At 49.7% G+C, this 20,717-nt stretch overlaps 1 protein-coding gene across 4 annotated transcripts in view; it reads right to left on the bottom strand.

Annotated features, from left to right (window-relative positions):
• Positions 1-2,434: 2,434 nt before the first annotated feature.
• The window catches only part of LOC138756935 (tetratricopeptide repeat protein 31-like), an 84,175-nt gene continuing 65,892 nt past the window's right edge, over positions 2,435-20,717 (bottom strand). For all 4 annotated transcript variants that reach the window (XM_069923394.1, XM_069923393.1, XM_069923391.1 and 1 more), the window contains 6 exons: positions 19,675-19,779; positions 16,472-16,556; positions 14,872-15,010; positions 8,768-8,842; positions 5,614-5,716; positions 2,435-3,614 (listed from right to left, as the gene is read on the bottom strand). In XM_069923394.1, the coding sequence (XP_069779495.1) occupies positions 3,519-3,614; positions 5,614-5,716; positions 8,768-8,842; positions 14,872-15,010; positions 16,472-16,556; positions 19,675-19,779 (603 nt within the window). In that variant the 3' untranslated portion in view covers positions 2,435-3,518. The remainder of the gene's footprint in view (positions 3,615-5,613; positions 5,717-8,767; positions 8,843-14,871; positions 15,011-16,471; positions 16,557-19,674; positions 19,780-20,717) is intronic.

The following is a 20,717-nucleotide window of genomic DNA, read 5'->3' as shown; positions in this document are numbered from 1 at the left end:
AATATATACACACCTAACGAAGAGGATCAAAAGTTTATGCAAGGTATTTTTTTTGAAGATTGCGGACACACAAGGAAATATATTGATAGGAAGGGATTTTAACCTTAATTTGGATCCAATGTTAGATAAACTGGACAAAAGACAAGTAAAAAGAACAAAGTAGCCAAATTTATGGTTAAATCAATGCAGGAAATGAAACTTATTGCAAAAAAAAAATCATTGATAGCCTTAGCGATAGCAAAAAAATGTATAATGTCAACTTGGAAAATGGAAGAGAGCCTGAGTATACAGCAATGGAACATGGAAATGAATAAATGTATTGCATTGGAAAAAATAACAATTTAAAAAATAAAGTCACAATGTTTGAACAAATTTGGGAACCGTACATGGAGAGATCATGCCTATGACCTCCATCCCCTAAAATGAGAATGAAAATGATAAAAAGACAAAATGACTAGATTCAGTGGGTAATAAATAGATGATGCATTTTTCTTGTTTATTTTCCTTTATGTGAAAATATTGTTTTATGGTTTTATTGTATTGTATATGTTGACTATTTATGGATATTGGAAGGGGGGAAAAAAGGGGAGAAAAGACCACTGTGTAAATTTAATATGTTTATACATATTTTGGTTGATATGGTTCACAGTGTGAAAAATAAAAAATTATTTAAAAAAACCTGTTTAACCTTTCCCTGTAACTCAGTTACAGGGAAACATCCTAGTAAACCAACAGGGTTTTGTTTGAAATCCCGCGACCGTGAGTCTACACCAAAGATGGCGGCGCCATTGAGGGGCTGCGGACTCTGGGGAAGCGGAGGGACTGGAGCATGGCACTAGAGGACGGGAAGGTTACGCAGTGTCTGAGAGGGAAAAGCGGAGTAGATGACCCACATGGACAGTGACCACGGCGGCGGACCAGTGAGGTGCTCTGCGGCTGAGGGACCAGTGTACGAGGCGGGGCTGCTGGCGACTTGCGGCGAGGAACCTGTGGTCTGCTGGAGACTGCTGTTGGGAGACTCACGCCGGGCTGCAGGCTGCTGGAGACTGGTTCGAATTGGCTGGAGGGGTACCAGGTATCGGAACCGGGATGCAAAGAGCTGCCGAAGATGATGAAGGGTTCCTGACCGTGTTGGAGGTTTGGATCCGGAGTTCGAGTTGCCAGTGGCTTGGACTGGACTCTGTTGTTGCAGTGACTGTGGAAGCGCTGGAGGTGAATCTACAGACATTCGGTGACTCTGGGAGAGGGGGGGAGAGTTCTCTTTTGATCCTCTCTCTCTGACTGTAAGAGGTACTCAGGCAGTTCCTGGCAGTGGCGAATCTGTCTGCCTTGCAGCAGGGAGAAAGAACTGAATCTTGAAATCTTCTCTGCACTCTCTATTTTATTGAGATCTTTCCTGTAATTCAGTGACCAAAACTGCACACTGTCCTCCAAATTTGGCCTCACCAATGTCTGATACAACTTTACCATAACATCCCAACTCCTGTACTCAATACTTGCCCAAGATGCCACAAGCTCTCTTTACAACCCTGTCCCCCTGCGATGCTACTTTCAGGGGATTATGTATGTGTGTGTTCCCAGATCTCTCTGTTCCACCTTTGTTGCTGGAGGGATTGAGTTGAGGAGCAGGGAAATTCTGCTGCAACAGTACAAGGTCCTGGTGAGGCTGCATCTGGAGAACTGGGCGCAGTTCTGGTCTCCTTACACGAGGAAGGATGTCCTGGCTTTGGAGGTGGTGCAGATGAGATGAGGGAGTTAGCCTATGAGGAGAGATCAAGTTGTCTGGGACTGTACTCACTTAGATAAAATCATGTAAGGAAGAGATAAAATTGAGGTAGGGGTGTGTTTCCACTGGTAGGGGGAACTGGAACCAGAGGTTTGGGGTGTAATTTAAGGCCGAAATGAAGAACTATTTTTCCCCAGAGATTAGAGTATTCTTTGCCCAAAGCAGTAGAGGCTGCCTTGTTAAATATATTTAAGACAGAGTTTGCATAGTGGGGAAATTTAAGGGTTATGGGGAACAGGTGAGTAGGTGGGGCTGAGTCCACAGCCAGATCAACTGTGATCCTGTTGAATGGAATAGCAGGCTCAATGGGCCAAACTGCCTCCTCCTGCTCCTGATGTTCTTACAAGATCTCAATGCCCTGAATGATGAAGCCAAGCCTGTCAAATACTTTCACTGCCCTGCCTACCTGTGAATAAATGTACGTGTTTCCCAGGCACCTCTGTTCCACAACGTCCCCCAGAGCCCTGACATTGACTGTGCAAGCCCTGGGTTGGTTTGCAATATACACACCTTCTCGGCCCCTCTTAACTGATGGGGGTGACAAAGATTCCTCTGCAGGACAGACTGAAGGTCCCACACCGGCTCCCTGTGCCACACCAGTGTCTGCGGCTCCATCGGACACCTCAGTGACAGAACACACAGAGTCTGTGGATTTGCATGAATATATATTTGCAGTCTTTTGTTGTGCCTCATTTTGTTCAAATCATCTTTTATCTGGTTGTAAAAACGTGATCTTTTTTAATATATATAAAGACGTGCATTTTATAAAATGTAAAATCAGCTTGTTGGTCTCTGGGAACCAGGTTCTGTCCAATATGGCACCTCTGTGGGCAGAGAGTGAGTCTCTGCTCCCCACCCCACAAACCCCGACTGCTGGGAACCAGGAAAGCAGCAACGTCGGCTGTGGGAAGAGCAGGAGGCGATACGATGCGGTGGTAGGAGGTTCCAGGTGGGAACAGTCAGGGCTTGAAGACATCACCAAGAACAGATGTCCACATGCTTTCCGACCAAGACCGCAAGTGTTCATGTTGGAGGCACCCACTTCCTCTCTCTGTCCAGCTCCCCAACCACAAGGTTGGGGGGGGGTGGGGTGGGGGGGGCCGCGTAGTGTGGAGGCTGCAAATTAGACCCTGGGACTGTCGGCCCAGAGAGAGCTAGCTTTGCTCTAGCTTCTCAGAATCCCGGAAGGTATCCATATGGAGAGCCGAGGCAGGGATGGGGGAGAAGACTGCCAACTCCACACGCTCTCCAAAGGAAGATGCTATGAATCTTCACGCCAGCACAGACTGGATGGTCCGAATGGCCTTGAGGGAGATAGTTGGAGGCGTGCAGCCCGCAGGGATGTGTAAGTGGGTGTGTGGGTCAGGGAACTCTGCTCACCCCGCCACCTCCACCCCCTGACCAGCAGTCCGCCAATGTCTGTCCCAGCTTGTCGGTCCCTCGATTCCAGGCGGAGGTGCCTGCTGCTGTTGAGCTGATGCAACCCTCTCCAGTGCATGCTGACCCCAGGCCTCTCCCAACAGCGGATCCTGCTCACGTGAACACAGAGGCTCGTCCACTGGTCCAAGACGTCGAGCTGCAGGAAGGCCCTCCATCGTCTGACTGATCTTTCCCCAGGAGCCAGGTGGGTGGGAGTACCAGTCAGTATCTGCTTGGGGTGGGGGAAGAGGGAGTGGGGAGCAGGGGGCTGGGGGAGGGCTGGACGGTGTACAAAGGCTACTTGCACCGGAGGTCAGCGGGCTGCAGCTCCCGCCTTGGCTGCCCCCAGGCTCTTGTAGTTGTTGTCAGGATATCTAATCACCAGCTTGGTGCCCTCGAGCTCAATACCCTGCGGAGAGGGGAGGGAGGGAATCAGATATTAAACCACCCACCCTCCCATCCTTCCTCCTCCCATCACCCAGACCATGAGCGCTATGGGTCCTGATCCCCCTCCCCATTCACCACCTCCTACTCTCAGCTGAAGGTCTCCCCTCCCAGAGGTTCTCCATCTCCTTCCCTGCTGCCTGAACTCCAGCCCCACCACTCTCATCCCTGCTGGGCTGGGACAAGGCTCCTCAGACACTCCACTTTCCCAGTCACGCCTTCCAGATCCACGTCTGATCGGAAACCGGACCCCAGGGTCGGGCCAGTGTTGAGACCACCAATGTCCCCTGCCCACAGCACGGCCCGCCTCTGTCACTGCCTCGCTCCCCTGCCACAGGAACCCTCCCCATCTGAATGGTGCCCAAACCATTCTCGCACAGCATCATCCAACCCTGCCATCGTCACCCTCCCATGCACATCTTACGATTTCCCCCTCGCCACCTGCCTTCTCCATCACCTCCTGAAACCTCTCTGTTGCTTTGTCACTGGGTTCTGCAGATCCTTCTGCCCATCTCCTTTCTGCTGGTCCAGTCCCCTCCCTGAGCTAGCCATATGTGCTTGCATTCGGCCCATCTCCATCAGCACCTTTCCTTCCCATGGTTCCTGTAATTGCCCCCTCTTCTGTGTGAAGATGCCCCTCAGGCCCCCTTTAATGGGTGAAGGGGGTGGGGGGGAGGAAGAGGTTAGCGCCACGCTGTTACAGCGCCAGAGACTGGAATTCAAATGCTGTTCTGTAAGGAGTTTGCACGTTCTCCCTGTGTGTGCGTGGGTTTCCCCAGGGGATGGGGGTTTTCCCTCACCCATCAAAACATATTGGGATTGAGTGGCACGGACCTGTGGGCCGGAAGGGCCTGTCACTACTGTAAACCTAAATCTGTACCCTTTTAGATTATCCCAGGCAGCAAAGGTGCTATATAAATGTATGTTGCCACTGTTCAGCCACCCTCTAAGCTTGATAACCTGTGCGCACAATTACTGTTCAAAACAAAAATCTAGACGGGTACAGGAAATTAACAGTGGGTTTAAGGGGAGGGAGGGCAGGGAGTGGAAATGCCAGCAGGATCCTCCGAACTGAGGTCTCAGAGAGCACTGCATCTGCAGGACAAGGAGGGTTCACACTGCCCGGGTGGGAGAGTCTCAGACCAGTGGGGAACAGCCTCAGAAAAAAAGGACGGCCCTTTGGAACAGAGATGAGACTTTTTTTCAGCCAGAGAGCGGCGAATCTGTGGAATCCATTGCCAAGGAGGCCTAGCCATTGCGTGGATTTAAAGGAAAGGTTGATACTTGATCACTGTATGTGCGAGTGTCATGGTCGAATTTTGTGGACCAATTTCAGGGGGTTGACTATTACATGCATACTACTTTTGATTGCAGTACGCATCTGCTTTGTTCCTGGCACTGGGTGGGTGGGCAGGGCGAGAGTCCGTGGTCGGGGCGTTTGGAGCTCGGATGGGCGGGGGCAAAATTAGTGGGGGTGGGGTCAACTTTAACAGGAGACCCTATTTGAAGCCAAAAATAGGGGTCAACTTTTCCATGGTATAGACTATTACATGTGAGCACAATACTGGTACAGCGCCAGCAATCGGGACTGGGAATCAATTGGGCAGCAAGGGCTCATGGGCCAGAAGGGCCTGTTACCGTGCTGGATGTCTAAATTTTACAATTAAAAAATTTAATGTATGGCAGTTATGGGAGGAAGATAGAAGAATGAGGTTGAAAGGAATACCTCAGAAATAATTTGAATGATGGAACAGATTCGATGGGCCGAATGATCTCCTATTCTGTCTCGTGGCCTTATTTATGTCAGCTGCCATTGTCCAGCTGTCCACTGGCTCCCCCTGGTGGCAGGCAGCTCCAACTACACCACAGACCTCCCAATGTCACTATGTCAGCCCTTCCCCTCGCAGCTTTCGCTCAGACCTTGGAGGGAGGGGCAGGTTCCTCTGGCCTGCGCACCGCCATACCTGCAACTCCGCAATGGCCCGCTCAGACCCCTGTTTGGTAGTGAAGTTAATGAAGGCACAAAAGCGATTCTGGAGCATTCTGATGCTGTGGATGGTTCCAACCCTGCAGGCAGAGGACGAGGAAGGTGCTGTCAATAAATGCAGCCAGGGTGGTGGGTGTTCACTGAAGGCTCCATGAAGGGGGCAGGGGAACAGTGTGGTGGACACACAGCCCTTGCCTACAGAGACACCAGCTTCCTATTCCCTCGGTTCCTGTCCCTCAATCCTCCACAGTGGTCCGAGGTAACTGATCCCCAGTTCCGTACAAGGAGCTCCTGCAGGTTTCCAGCCATCTCCCTGTGCAGGGTCCTAACAAACCTTACAATAGTGGCATGCACAGCATTGTGGGCTGAAGGGCCTGTACTGTGCTGTAATGTTCTACATTCTAGTAAAATCATGTGGCCCTTATGACCCATATATTCCTACCCTGTAACCCTCTATTTTCCTTCCATCCATGTGTCTGTCTAAAAGCCTCTGACATATCCCCAAAGATTCAGCCTCCACCACCATCCCCGGTAAGGTGTTCCAGGCCCCCACAACTCTCTGTGTAAAAAAACTTACCCCTGACATCTCCCCTAAACCTCCCTCCCTTCTCTTTGTACACACGTCCTCTGGTGTTTGCTGATCCTGCCCTGGAAAACAGGTGCTGACTGTCCACCCTGTCTATACCTCTCATCATCCTGTAGACCTCTATTAAGTCTCCTCTTATCGTTCTATGTTCCAAATAGAAAAGTACCAGCTCTGGTAACCTTGCCTCACAAGACTTGTTTCCCAACCCAGGTAACATCCTGGTAAATCTCCTTTGCACCCTCTTCACAGCTTCAACATCCTTCCTGTAATGAGGTGACCAGACCTCACCAGACATGTGGTCTCATCACTACACCAACAATCACATGAAAAAGGAACAGAAGTAGGACATTTGGCCCATCAAGTCTGCTTGCAACTCCACACTGAGCTAACCCATTCTCACATCTAGCTTCAAATTCCTGCCTTTTCCCCTTGTCCCTCGATACCCTGACTAATTAGATCCCTTACAATCTCCTCCTTAAACTCCCCAAATGATCGGGCCTTCACAGCTGTAGGTGGCAATGAATTCCACAAATCCACGACCTTCTGGCTAAAGAAATTTCTCCTCATCTCTGTTTTAAATGGGTCCCTTCGAAATCTAAGACGGTGCCCTCTTGTCCTCGATTCACCACAAATCTCTCGACTTGAACTCAATCCCCCAACAAATGAAGTCCAACATCCCACAGGCCTTCTTAACTATCCTATCAAGCTGTGAGAATCTGTTCTGTAACTCTGCACTGTTTCTACTGCCGTACTCCATACGGGTTGACCAGCTGTACCTTGGCATATGTAACAATAGAGAGGAATGGAACTGAACAACTCAGCCCTTTGAATTTCACACCCCCTTGCCCTCCCTCCCCATGTGTGTCCATGTCTTCTTCCTGCCTGGATCTGACGTGGGACCATCGAGAGGGATTTGGGACTGATTACCAGGGCTAGGAACTGGAAGCAACCAAAGGAAAGCTGCAGAAACTCAGCAGGTCAGGTAGTGTCTGTCGAGAGAGATGGTCAGTCAATGCCTCAGGGTCAGGGTCGGGGGGAAAAGTATACCAAGGGGGTAAGCGGGAAGGAAAGGGAGTGGGAGATGAGGTAGAGGTCACAGGGTGCAGACGGGCAGTAGAAAGAGGTAGAAGGAAAGACTGCTGGGAGAGCAGGGGTGGTTGCAGAGAAAATGGAGAGATGGGGACAGTGGAACCAGAGGAAGGGAGGGTTTATCCAAAGGTAGAGTAATTCATGTTGATGAACGGAAAAAGTCACCAACCCCTGATTAACCAAACATCCACTGTCTGTGAGAACTAGAGACCATCGATGAGATTTTGATATTTAAGACAAATTTGGACAGATACATGAATGGAAGAAGTATGGAGGGATATGGCCCAGGAGCACGTCAGTGGGACTAGGCAGAATCAGTACGGACTAGTCTGAAGGGATTGTTGCCATCCTGCAGTGATGCATTGCTCCTGTTACATCTCTCACCCCTCACCAGCAATCCGTGTCCCCTGGTTACCAACTCCCCTACTCTGGGCGTTCACCCGATCTACTTCTCTCCTGATGTTGTCTCCCTCAATAAGATCACCCCTCATCCTCCTGAGCTCCAAGGAATAAAGCCCCGGCCTGTTCAACCTCTCCCTGTAGTTCAGGGCCCAGAGTCCTGGCAACATCCTTGTCAATCTTCTCTACACCCCCTCTAGCTTGATGACATCTTTCCTGCAGCTCGGTGACCAAAACTGAGCACAATGGGGCCTCACTAACATCTTATACAACTGCATGAGCTCCCAACTTCTGATGGATACAGGCCAATGTGGTGAGCCTTTTTGATCACAAATTGATAAACCGATCGGCCATTTGTACATTCACTTAATGACCGAGTGCCAGAACTCCCACCATGGACAATTACAGATTCATAGGCCCACTTCTCTCCAGAACGAGGGTCAACCTTGCTAAGGATGCAGCCTCACCCCCACACCGCCACATCCTGAGCCCCAAGCCTCGCCCCTCACCCCCACATCCTGCGCCCAAGGCCTCACCCCCACACCCTGTGCCCCAGGCCTCGTCCCTCAAATCCTGTGCCCCAGGCCTTGCCTCACTTCCACTCCGTGCCCCAGGCCTCGTCCCTCACCCTCACATCCTGCGTCCCAGGCCTCGCCCCTCACCCTCACATCTTGCGCCCCAGGCTTCGCCCCTCACCCCCACATCCTGTGCCCAAGGCCTCACCCCCACACCCTGTGTCCCAGGCCTCGTCCCTCACCTCCACTCCGTGCCCCAGGCCTTGCCCCTCACATCCTGTGCCCCAGGCCTTGCCCCTCACCCCGCATCCCAGGACTCCCCCCCCCCACCCCCCCACACTCAGGCAGGAAATCCCAAAGGAAGAAGAGCCAGCCTAATGCTGGTCCGCGGGATGGTCACCATTGCTCATAGGGACACTGTTATAACCGCATGTGTTCCTCACAGACCACTGTCCGACACAGGTTCCCAACCCCGCTCCCACACGCCCTGACCAAGCCCGCACACATCCCCGCCCTGTCCCTCCCACAAGGAACTGACTCACGTTTTAAATACTAGGCGTAACGAGTCCTCGGTAACGCGAGAGGTCACATTTCCAATCCAGATCGGATACAGTTTGCTGGTTTAAAAACACAAGATTCCACTGTAAGAAGCAGAAAAAACACAGCACGGCCTCCACATAACAGCAACACTGCACACCATACACACAGGACACGGGATCCACGTAATGCCAATGCTGGTCACTGTATACCCAGCGCATTGACTCTGTGCAACGCCGCACACCATACACACAGGACACGGGCTCCATGTAATGTCAATGCCGGTTGCTGTACACCCAGCGTGTGGACTCTGTGTCACACCACACACTGTACACCCAGTGCATGGGGTCCAGCGAGCAGGTTCCGTGTAAAGCCACACACCGCACTCTCAAGGCGCTGGATCCACATAATACCAGGCACCACACACCTTGAGCGCAGTTACAGTGCAGCCTCACGCACCTCACACTCAGGGTGCTGGCTCCACCCAACACCACATTCCACACCCAGCGCACAGGTTCAGGGCAGTGCCATGCACAGTACACTTAGGGTGCTGGTTCCGCACAAGTCAGTCACCATACACTTAGCGCACAGGGTCCACGTTACTAGCAAAGTCAATGTACACCCAGTACACACGCTCTGCAAACGCCAGCTCCGTGCACCCATCAGAAAGCCCCTCAAAGTAACCCTGGCCAAGGTCTCTGCCTTAACACCAGCAACTCAACGTCACTCCCAAAGCCCTCAGGATCTCCTTGACTCCTGGCCTGTCACGCACCCAGAGTCCTGGCAATTGTTCCTCAATGCACACTGGACATTTTGTCTGTGAAGGAGGCTGTTGAGATGCACATGAACATCACCAGCATACAATGTGCACGGACTAAGGGCCCATTGACTACATGGATTAAAACATGGACTTTGGTGCTGGTGCAATAAATACACCGATCTCTGCAGAAGCAGGGTTTTTACATCGGTGGGAGAGATGTGGGAGGGGATGGGTGCAGAGATTGAGCATGGGGTGCTTACTGAGGAGTCTGTCAAGTCACAGAAATGCTGGAGGAACTCAGCCGGTCTCATAGCGTCCATAGGAAGTAAAGAATTATTATCGATGTTTCAGGCCTGAGCCCTTCTTCAAGGTACAAGCCACAAGCTGGCAGGCTAAAAACATGTTGCTGGAGAAACTCAGCAGGTCAAACAGTGCCCTTCGTACAGCAAAGATAAAGATACAGAACCAACATTTCGGGCTTGAGCCCTTCATTAAGATACGAACAAAATGTAGGCAGATGCCTGAATTGGAGGACATGGGTTAAGGGTCAAAGGGGAAAAGTTTAGGGGGAACTTTTTAAACACAGAAAGTGGTGGGGGTGCGGAACGAGCTGCCAGCTGAGGTGGTGAATGCAGGCTCAGTTTTAACATTTAAGAAGAATTTGGACAGGTACATGGATGGGAGGGGTATGGAGGGCTATGTGCTGGGTGCAGATCAGTGGGACAGCAGGAAAATTGTTCAGCGTGGACTAGAAAGCCCGAAGAGGCCTGTTTCTGTGCTCTAATGTTTGATGGTCCCCTTGCCTACCTATTCACCAACCCCCTGAAGTGCCACTTAATGAAGACAAAGGCTGTGTAGTCAGGGCTTCCAGCTCCCCACCACCTCTCATATATGGAACCACCTCTGCCTTCAAGGCATCGTCTCCACCTTCCCGGCTCCATCTGACCATCATCTTGTCCCTCCTTGGTGACCTATCACTGACTGACCCCGCCCCCCCCCAACACTGCCCATCTTCCTTCTGCTCTCTTGGTGATTTTTTAATTTAAATTTAGACATCCAGCACAGTAACAGGGCCTTTATGCTGCCCAATGACACCCAATTGATCTATTCAAGCATAGAATGAAAGCAGAGGCCCCGGAGACAACCCATGCAGAGACGGAGAGCATACAAACTCCTTACAGAAAGCATGGGATTCGAATCCAGATCTCTGCTGCTGTAAAGACGTTGTGCTACACACTACACTAACCCTGCCATCCCGAAGCAAGGTTTGGACCCAGCACCTCGGCTGTCCACTTCCCTCCCCGGATGCTGCCCGACCCCCGAGCATGCTCCGACATCTGCAATCTCTTCCTGTCTCCAGAATCAATTCCTGTTTGCGGAAGAGAGTTGCAGGTTTTTCCCTCTGACTGGGGATGCTTCTTGCAGGAGCTCTGCTGTCCACCCACATCGGAGAGGTGTGGTTATGTCAACATGACGCACAGAGTGTGGGTTAATGACAAAAGGATCAGAGAGGGGCTGAGAGGTGCACAAGAGTCGCAGGGGAACGCACTTCTCGAACCTGGCAGCCATGCAATGGGCTCCTCGTAAATCGGAGGAACACCACCTTGCGTTCATTCTCAGCCGTTCCTACCTCCAAATTCCATTAACCACCCCCCTACCCCAGTGTCTCTTTCCCTCATCCCTGTTTCCATTCCTCCTGTTCCCCACTCCCTTCCATAGAACATGACAGCACACCCCTCCCAAATTCCTCTTAAATGTTAAAATCGCGCCCACATTTACCACTTCAGTTGGCAGCTCATTCCACACCCCCACCACTCTCTGTGTGAAGTTTCCCCTGGTGTTCCTTTCGCCCTTAATCCATGTCCTCTAGTTTGTATCTCGCCGACCCTCAGTGCAAAAACCCGACCTACATTTACTCTGTCTGTCCCCCTCATAATTTTAAATACCTCAATCAAATCTCCCCTCATTCTTCTACACTCCAGGGAATAAAGTCCTAATCTGTTTAACCTTTCCCTGTAACTCAGTTCCTGAAGTCCGGGCAACATCCCAGTAAATCTTCTCTGCACTCTTTCTATCTTATTGATATCTTTCCTGTAGTTAGGTGACCAAAACTGCACACAATACTTGTGAGGCCAAATCTGGCCTCACCAATGTCTGATACAACTTCACCATAACGTCCCAACTCCTGTACTCAACATTTTATGGAAGCCAATATACCAAAAGCTCTCTTCACAACTTTATCCACCTGTGACGCCACTTTCAGAGAATTATGTATCTGTATTCCCAGATCCCTCTGTTCTACTGCACTCCTCAGTGCCCGACCGTTCACCGTGTACGTCCTTGGTTTGTCCTTCCAAAATGCAACACCTCACCCTTGTCTGCATTAAACTCCATCGGCCATTTTTCAGCCCATTTTTCCAGCTGGTCCAGATTCCTCCGCAAGCTTTGCTGTCCACCACGCTTCCAATCTTAGTGTCATCTTTCTCGGCCCTCTTCCCCCATGAATTTGCGATTCCTCCCCACTCCCATCTGTTACCTGCCAGCCTGTGTTTCTCCCCCTTCCCTTCCACCCTTTTGTTCGAGCACCTGCCTAATTTTTGGCAGCTTGAAGGCCCAGGCCCAAAGCATCACCTGCATTTTCCTTTCCATGGGTGCTGAGTAACCTGCTGAGTTTCTCCAGCACTTATGCAAAGCACCAGGCCCCAGGGTCTGAGAGCCATGATGCAATGACCAGACTCCAAGCTAAGCACTCTGGTGGTCGAGCAGGGTCAGCAAGAGAAAAGGAATGGAAGCACTGGGAGCAGTTTTGGGCTCCTCATTGAAGAAAGGATGTGCTGACGTTCGAGGGGGTTCAGAGGAGGTTCACAAGGATGATTCTGGGAATGAAAGGGTTATCATATGAGGAGCGTTTGACAGCTCTTGGCCTGAACTCAATGAAATTTAGGAGAAAGAGGGGGGATCTCATTGAAGCACCTTGAATGTTAAAAGGCACGGACAGAGTTGATGTAGAAAGGTTGTTTCCCACGGTGGGAGAGTCTAGGACAAGAGGGCACAACTTCAGGATTGAAGGGTGTCCACTTAGAACAGAGATGTGGATAATTTCTTCAGCCTGATGGTGGTAAATCTGTGGAATTTGTTGCCGCAGGTGGTTATGGAAGTCAGGTCATTGGGTGTATTTAAGGCAGAGATTGATAGGTTCTTGATTAGCCAGGGCATCAAAGGCTATGGGGAGAAGCCCGGGCAGTGGGGCTGAGTGGGAAAATGGATCAGCTCATGATTAAATGGTGGGGCAGACTCGATGGGCCGAATAGCTTATTTCTGCTCCTTTGCATTACGGTCGTTTCAAGCTAGAACCCTTCACCAAAAATTTCCAAAGATTTCCCAATCAACAGAAAGAGTTTCTCTCCGCTCTGCTGTCCTGTCAGTTCCCTGCAGGCACCCTGCACCCAGCCTGCTGGTTCATGCACAAGGCCAGCCGTGTTGGCTCTCTCCCTCCCTCTGGTCACTCTCACTCTCCCCCCCGCCCCTAATCCTTGAGAACCCCAGGTTGTTGATGGTGGGGAACCTGTCAAAGGTATAAATGTCTGTGAAAGGATCATTTCCTGATGGGAGATCGTTCATGACAGTCATTTGCAACTGAAGGCACCTCACAGATTCCATTGTGGGGGGAGATAAGTATCGAGGAGTGGTAGGTCAAAGGTGATGGGAAGAAAGCCGGGCAGGAGGGAAATGGATCAGATCATGATTGAATGGCGGGGCAGACTTGATGGGCTGAATAGTCTATTTCTGCTCCCATGTCTTATGGTCATAGAACGTTCTAGCACGTTGAACCAATCTGAGTTTCTTAGAAGGGTTACCAGGAAAGGTCATGGGTGTTGTCCACATGCACTTTGACAAGGTCCCACATGGGAGGTTAGCTAGGTATTCAGAATGAGGTCATAAATTGGATTACACATTGGCTTTATGGGAGAAGCTAGAGAGTGGCAGTTTGAGATTGCTTCTCAGACTGTGCCTTAGGGATTAGGGCTGGGACCATTGTTGTTTGTCGTCTATATCAATGATCTGGATGATAATGTGGTCAATTGGATCAGCAAGTTTGCAGATGACACTAAGATTGGAGGCGATGTGGACAGTGAAGCTCGCAGAGGGATCTGGACCAGCTGGAAAAATGGGCTGAAAAATGGCCGATGGAGTTTAATGCAGACAAGGGTGAGGGGTTGTATTTTGGAAGGACAAACCAAGAAAGGACGTACACGGTGAATGGTCGGGCACGGAAGGGTGCGGTAGAACAGAGGAATCTGGGAATAAAGATACATAATTCCCTGAAAGTGGTGTCACAGATGGACAGAGTTGTGAAGAGAGCTTTTGGAATACTGGCCTTCATAAATCAAAATGTTAACTGTAGGAGCTGAGATGTTAGATTAAATCTGTATACGGTAATGGTGAGGCCAAATTTGGAGTATTGTGTACAGTTTTGGTCATCTAACTACAGGAAAGATATCAATAAGATAGAAAAAATGCAGAGAAGGTTAGAAGGATGCTGGCAGGACTTGAGGAGCTGAGTTACAGGCAAAGGTTAAACAGATTAAGACTTTATTCCCTGCAGCATCAGACTATGAGGGGAGATTTTACAGACAAAATTATGAGGGGGTAAACAGAGTAAATGTAGGTCGGCTTTTTCCACTGAGAGTGGGTGAGATACAAACCAGAGGTCATGGGTTAAGGGTGAAAGGAAAATGTTTAACGAGAGTGTGGAAAGAATTGCCACCGGAAGAGGTGGACACAGGTTGGATCTCAACACTTAAGAGATTAGACAGATACATGGATGGGAGGTGGGGTGGAGGCCTATGGATGATGTGACCAGGCAGAATAATAGTTTGGCACAGACTAGATGGGCTGAAGGGCCTGTTTCTGTGCTATGGCAAGAGGGTAGAACAGGAACAGGCCCTTTGGCACACATGTCTAGACCATACATGCTGCAAACCTGACTAAATCTCCCTCAGTATTTGTGTCCACGCAGAAACGTATTAAATACTATCTGCTTCCACCATTGCTCCTGGCAGCCTGTTCCATGTACCCACCGCTTGCATAGAGCTTGCCCCGCACATCTCCCTAAATTCCTCCCCCTCGCTGAAGACTTTACCCTGCATTAACAAATCTGACTCTCTGCCCCATCAATCCTCTTGCTTATTTTTATTATGAGCTGGGTTAGAGAGACAACCACCCCAGACAGGAACAGCATTCTGTCAGCACGGTGTCCAAGTGGAAGTTTAGCCCCAGCGACCCACCTTGGTGCCATGGCCATTTCCCTGCCCATCTGTGGCTCACCTCACCTGGCTGGGCACTTACCGCGGTTGTTGTGCTGATGTTGATGCCACAGCTTTATTTTTTTGCTGGTTTGAGTGTTTTTTTACATGTACAAAGTCCTTATCATCGCCGTCCACCATGGATGAGCTTGAATTTATAAGACTATTTCGGGGTTTCTGAGCTGAAGTCAGGAGAGAGGAGGTCAGACAGGGGAACAATGCAAAGTGGCTCACACAGTCACCACACAAACCTCGTGGGGAAGTGCCCCCTACCCACCTTCATGCCCAGGACAACCCCCACCCCCCAATCTACGTCATCCTCATCGGACCTTGTGGAGGAAGTGCCCCCTACTCACCTTCATGCTTAGGACAGTTCCCCATCTCTCCCCATCCCCATCAAACCTCGTGGAGACAGTGCCCCAGTCTCACCTTCACGCCCAGGAGTTTCCCAACCTCCCCTGTCCACAACGAACCTCATGGTGAAAGTGTCCCAGACCCACCTTATCCAGGACAACTCCCCAATCTAACCCAAGTCCCCACCAAACCAGGTAGTGGGAAGCTGCATGGACATTCAGCCCAGAACCTGAACCTACACAGCTCGACTCATGCATATGAATTGAGAAGGGGAGTGAGTGGTGGTGAAGATAGAGGTGCGGGCCAGGAAGCCAAGAAAGGGAAGGGAGTGGAATGGCCAGAGGTGACCAACCACTCCCCCATCCGATTACAACAGCAGGAGGTGCAATGCCTGTCCTTTCAGCCCTCACCTTCCCATCATCCACTGCCCTTCCAGGTGCCTGCTCTTCTCCCCAGTCTGGTGAACTGCATTCAGTAATCACACCGTGGTCTGCACGGTTAATAGGGGTCTACAAGATTATGAGAGGCACAGATAGGGTGGACAGCCAGCACCTGTTTCCCAGGGCAAGATTAGCAAACACCAGAGGATATCTGTACCAAGTGAAGGGAGGGAAGTTTAGGGGAGATGTCAGGGATGGTTTTTTTTAAAATTCATTGAGAGTTGTGGGTCCCTGGAATACCTTGCCAGGGGTGATGGTGGAAGCTGGAACATTGAGGGCATTTAAGAGACTCTTAGATAGACACATGGATGGAAGAAAAATAGAAAGTTACAGGGTAGGGAGGATTTAGTATTTTATTTTAGGGAATATATGGGTCGGCATAACATTGGGGGCCGAAGGGACTGTAGTGTTTGATATTTACTCCACGACCAAACTGCCCTCTGCCCTGTGTCCCTTCACCCCTCTGTCCTTCTCCCTCTCTGACCCACTGGCCTGTTATTAACCGGAGGGCCAACACCTCCTCTTCTGCCTTGACAATGCTGCGCATCGTGTTCAATGATGTCAGGCAAGCACAGCAATTCTCCAGCTATCCACATTAATCTCACAGACCCTGTCATTTACTCTGCATGCCTTTGTGATGAGGCACAAACCCCGGAGCACGGTGGGTGGTGGGGGTAATGGTGGAGAGGGGTGAAACCCATGGGGTCACAGGTGACGTGCAAAGTCCACACAGGCAGTGGTGGAGGTCAGGATGGAACTAGAGTCTCTGGCACAGCGTGGATGAGCTGCCCTAATCTCAGTTCTCCAGGATGGGGAGGGGAGCGAGGGAGTGCAGCCACCCTGTCTCACCTGAAGACAATGCATCCAGGGCTTGATCAAAGCTTCCATGTAGTTTCAGGGTCTCTTCACATTGTTGTTGGGTAAAACCTCGCTCCTGTCATCGTGACAAACACAAAAACTGGCTTTCATTTCAAGAGGAATCGAATCTAAGAGCAGGGATGTGATGTTGGAGGCTTAGAAGGCCCTGGTGAGACCTCACGTGGAGAATTGTGAGCAGTTTTGGGCTCCTTGTTTAAGAAAGGATGTGCTGATGTTGGAGAGGGTTCAGAGGAGGTTCACAAGGATGATTCGGGAATGAAAGGGTTATCATATGAGGAGTGTTTGACGGCTCTTGGCCTGAACTCATTGGGATTTGGGAGAATGAAGGGGGATCTCATTAAAATATTTTGAATGTTGAAAAGTGTGGACAGAGGAGATGTAGAAACGTTGTTTCCCACGGTGGGAGATTCTAGGACAAGAGGGAACAACTTCAGGATTGAAGGACAGAAATGTGGAAGAATCTGTAGAATTTGTTTCCACAGGCAGTTGTGGAGGCCGGGTCATTGGGTCAATTTAAGTCAGAGATTGATAGGTTCTAATTAGCCAGGGCATCGAAGGTTATGGGGAGAAGGCCAGGCAGAGGAGCTGAGTGGGGAAATGGATCAGCTCATGATTAAATGGCAGGGCAGACTCGAAGGGCTGAATGGCCTATTTCTACTCCATTAGTCTTAAAAATGTTCACCATTGGAGGTGGATGCTGGGAGCCTTAAATGACCACTGGGAGTGTGTCACAGGCTAAGCATCGGCATTGCACAGAGAGCTAACTGGCCACATCTCTCCAGTGGACCAGGGATTTGTAGGCTGACGGGCCGGTGCAGTACTGAGGGAGTGCACTACTGCTGCCAGTACAGGAATGACTGCCCATTTTACCAAGACCTCAGGCCAAATCCAGCCCTCGGGCACTGAACATCAGAGAAACACTGGCACAGGAGGAGTTGCACGTTGAGAAGGACAAACATTCTGAATGCTGAACCATCAAAGGAACTGCTCCCAGTAACATCCGAGAATCTCATTTGAACAAAACAATATTCAATTATTTTTTTATATAAAGAAATTCTTGTCCTGCATGTGCATTGTTTGTCTGTATGTGTGTTATGTTTGGTTGTGTGTATGAATATTTTGCACCGAGGACCGGAGAACGCTGTTTCGTCGGACGGTGATACTTGTACAATCAGGTGACAATAAAACCAAGGAAGGACATACAGTTGGGCACTGAGGGGTGCGGTGGAATAGAGGGATCTGTGAAAACAAATACACAATACCCTGAAATTGGGTCACAGGTGGACAAGGTTGCAAAGAGAGCTTTTGGGATATTGGGCTTCATAAATCAAAGTATTGAGTACAGGAATTGGGATGTTATGGTAAAGTTTTATAAGACATTGGTGAGGCCAAATTTGGAGGATTGTGTGCAATTTTAGTCACTGAACTACAGGAAAAATATCAATAAGATAGAAAGAGTGCAGAGATTTTTACTGGGATGTTGCCCGGACTTCAGGAACTGAGTTACAGGGAAAGGTTAGGGTTAGATTTTATTCCCTGGAGCGTTGAAGAATGCAGGTGGACTGATACAAAATTATGAGGGGGACAGAGAGATAGAGTAAATGAAAGTAGGGTTTTTCCACTGAGGTTGGGTGAAACCAGTAGGATGAAGGGGAAAAAAATTTAGGGGGAATGTGAGGGGGAAACTTCTTCGCACAGAGAGTGATGGGAGTGTGGAACGAGGTGCCAGCTGAAGTAGGGAATGTGGGCTCATTTTTAATATTTAAGAAGAATTTGAACAGGTACATGGGTGGGTTGGGTATGGAGGGCTATGGACTAAGTGCTGGTCAGTGGGATGAGGCAGATTAATACTCTATGGTTCTATCAGCTCAAGGAGATGCCGATCAAAGTGATTGCTGAGATGATAAACTGACATAGAAGTGACACACCCACCCAAACTCACTGCCTGACACAACACTGTCACACACACACACACACACACACACACACACACACACACACACATCTGTATCGTACATTGAAAATGGGAGCAGAAAGCTATTCAGCCCGTCGAGCCTGTTCCACCATCCAAAACCATCACAGCTGATCATGCATCAACCCGAGTATTAAAGTGGACAAAATGAAGGAGATGACTGTGGACTTCAGGGGGACCAGGAATGATCACCTTCCTCTAAACATCAACAAGTCTGTAGTGGAGAGAGTGGAGCACCAAGTTCCTTGGAGTTCACTCAACAAGTGATTTTTCGTGGACACTCAACATCTCCTCACTTGTCAGGAAGGCCCAGCATTTCTGAGAAGACTGAAGCGGGCAAGGCCACCGGCCACCAATACGTCAACTTTCTATAGGAGCTCTATCGAGAGCGTCCTGCCTGACTGAATCACAGTGCGGTGCGGTTGCTGCAGAGAAATGGATCTATCGGAGGTCAATCCACAGGACCATAAGAGCGGCAGAGAGGATCACTGAGTCTCCCTCCCTCCCCCCACCCCACATCGAAGGATCTACCAGGATCGTTGTCTCAAGAGAACATGCAAAATCATCATGGACCCCTTCCACCCTGCACACAGCAACTTTCAGCTGCTCCCATCGGGGTAAAGATCCAGGAGGATCAGAGCCAGCACCCACCAGGCTGAGGAACAGCTTCTTCCCACGGGCAGTGAGAATGGTGATCGACCAAAGGAACTGCATCTCAGTCCTTAATGGCTTCCTTCCTTCTCCTTAGACTGTGACCCCCTTGTCCTGGACATCAAAAACATTCTTCCCGGACCTAAACTGCCTAGTTATTTTACTTTATTCCCTCTCACACTCATGCCTTGGACCCCATGTATTCCCAGAATTCTGCATCTTCCTTCGTGAAGATAAAACAAATTAGTCTGCCAGTTCCTTGTTTTCCTGTTATGAATTCCCCTGATTCCGACTTCAAGAGACCTACATTTACTTTAACAAGCCATGTACCCATGGGGGCTTTAGCAATCAGTTTTCATGTTCCTGCACCTTTACTCCCTACTGGGGAAGCACCCACCAATACGCACCCTGCCACTCACTGGATGACACCATCAACCTGACAGAACCCACGTAAACACTCACTGTGTAACACACCCTCAACCTTGCACAACCCAGATACACACCACACTCGTGCAGAAGCCAACTAACAGGCCTTCCTGTTGTAACTCACCATCATGAGCTTAGTTTGGACTTGAAGCAACTCAAATTCGGCATCTTTACAGGAACTATCGATTCTCAGCACTGCCTGAAAAGCCTCAATGGCCTCTGCATATTTCTGCATGGGGAAGGAGAGATGAGAGGTCAGGCATAGAACCATAGAACATGATAGCACAGAAACAGACCCATTCGGCCCTTCTAGTCTGTGCCAAACCATTTTTCTGCCCAGTCCCACTGACCTGCTCCCAGTCTATATCCCTCCATACCTCTCCCATCCATGTACCTGTCCAAATTCTTCTTAAATGTTAAAATCGAGCCCGCATTCATCACGTCACCTGGCAGCTCGTTCCATGCCCTTCACCACTCTCTGTGTGAGGAAGTTCCTTCTCATGTTCCCCCTTTCACCCTTAACCCATGTTCTCTGGTTTGTATCTCACCCACCCTCAGTGGAAAAAGCCGACCTACATTTACTCTGTCTCTCCCCCTCATAATTTTAAATACCTCGATCAAATCTCCCCTCATTCTTCTATGCTCCAGGGAATAAAGTCCTAACCTGACATCCGGGCAACATCCTAGTCAATCTTCTCTGCACTCTTTCTATCTTTTTGATATCCTTCCTGGAGTTCGGTGACCAAAACTGCACACAATACTCCTAATTTGGCCTCACCAATGTCCTGTACAATTTTACCACAACATCCCAACTATTGTACTCAATATTTTGATTTAAAAAGGGCAATATACCAAAAGCTCTCTTAACAACCCTGTCCACTTGTGAAGTCACTTTCAGGGAATTATGTATCTGTATTCCCAGATCCCTTTGTTCTACTGCACTCCTCAGAGCCCGACCGTTCACCGTGTATGTCCTTTCTTGGTTTGTCCTTCTATCACACCCTTGCGCAGTTCTGGAAAATCCTGCTCAGTTGAGGGACCACTGGAAAAGATGAAGCAGCTCTGCGTGGTCCTCCCAGAATGATAGCAGACACACGAGTTGAAGGGTTTAAATCTCACCCGGCCAAGATGCTGCCACTCACGGACCAGATCAAGGTCACCCAACCC

Source organism: Narcine bancroftii, chromosome 3 (assembly GCF_036971445.1).
Source record: "Narcine bancroftii isolate sNarBan1 chromosome 3, sNarBan1.hap1, whole genome shotgun sequence".
Classification (NCBI taxonomy): Eukaryota; Metazoa; Chordata; class Chondrichthyes; order Torpediniformes; family Narcinidae; genus Narcine; species Narcine bancroftii.
This window is presented reverse-complemented; position numbering and strand designations above follow the sequence as displayed.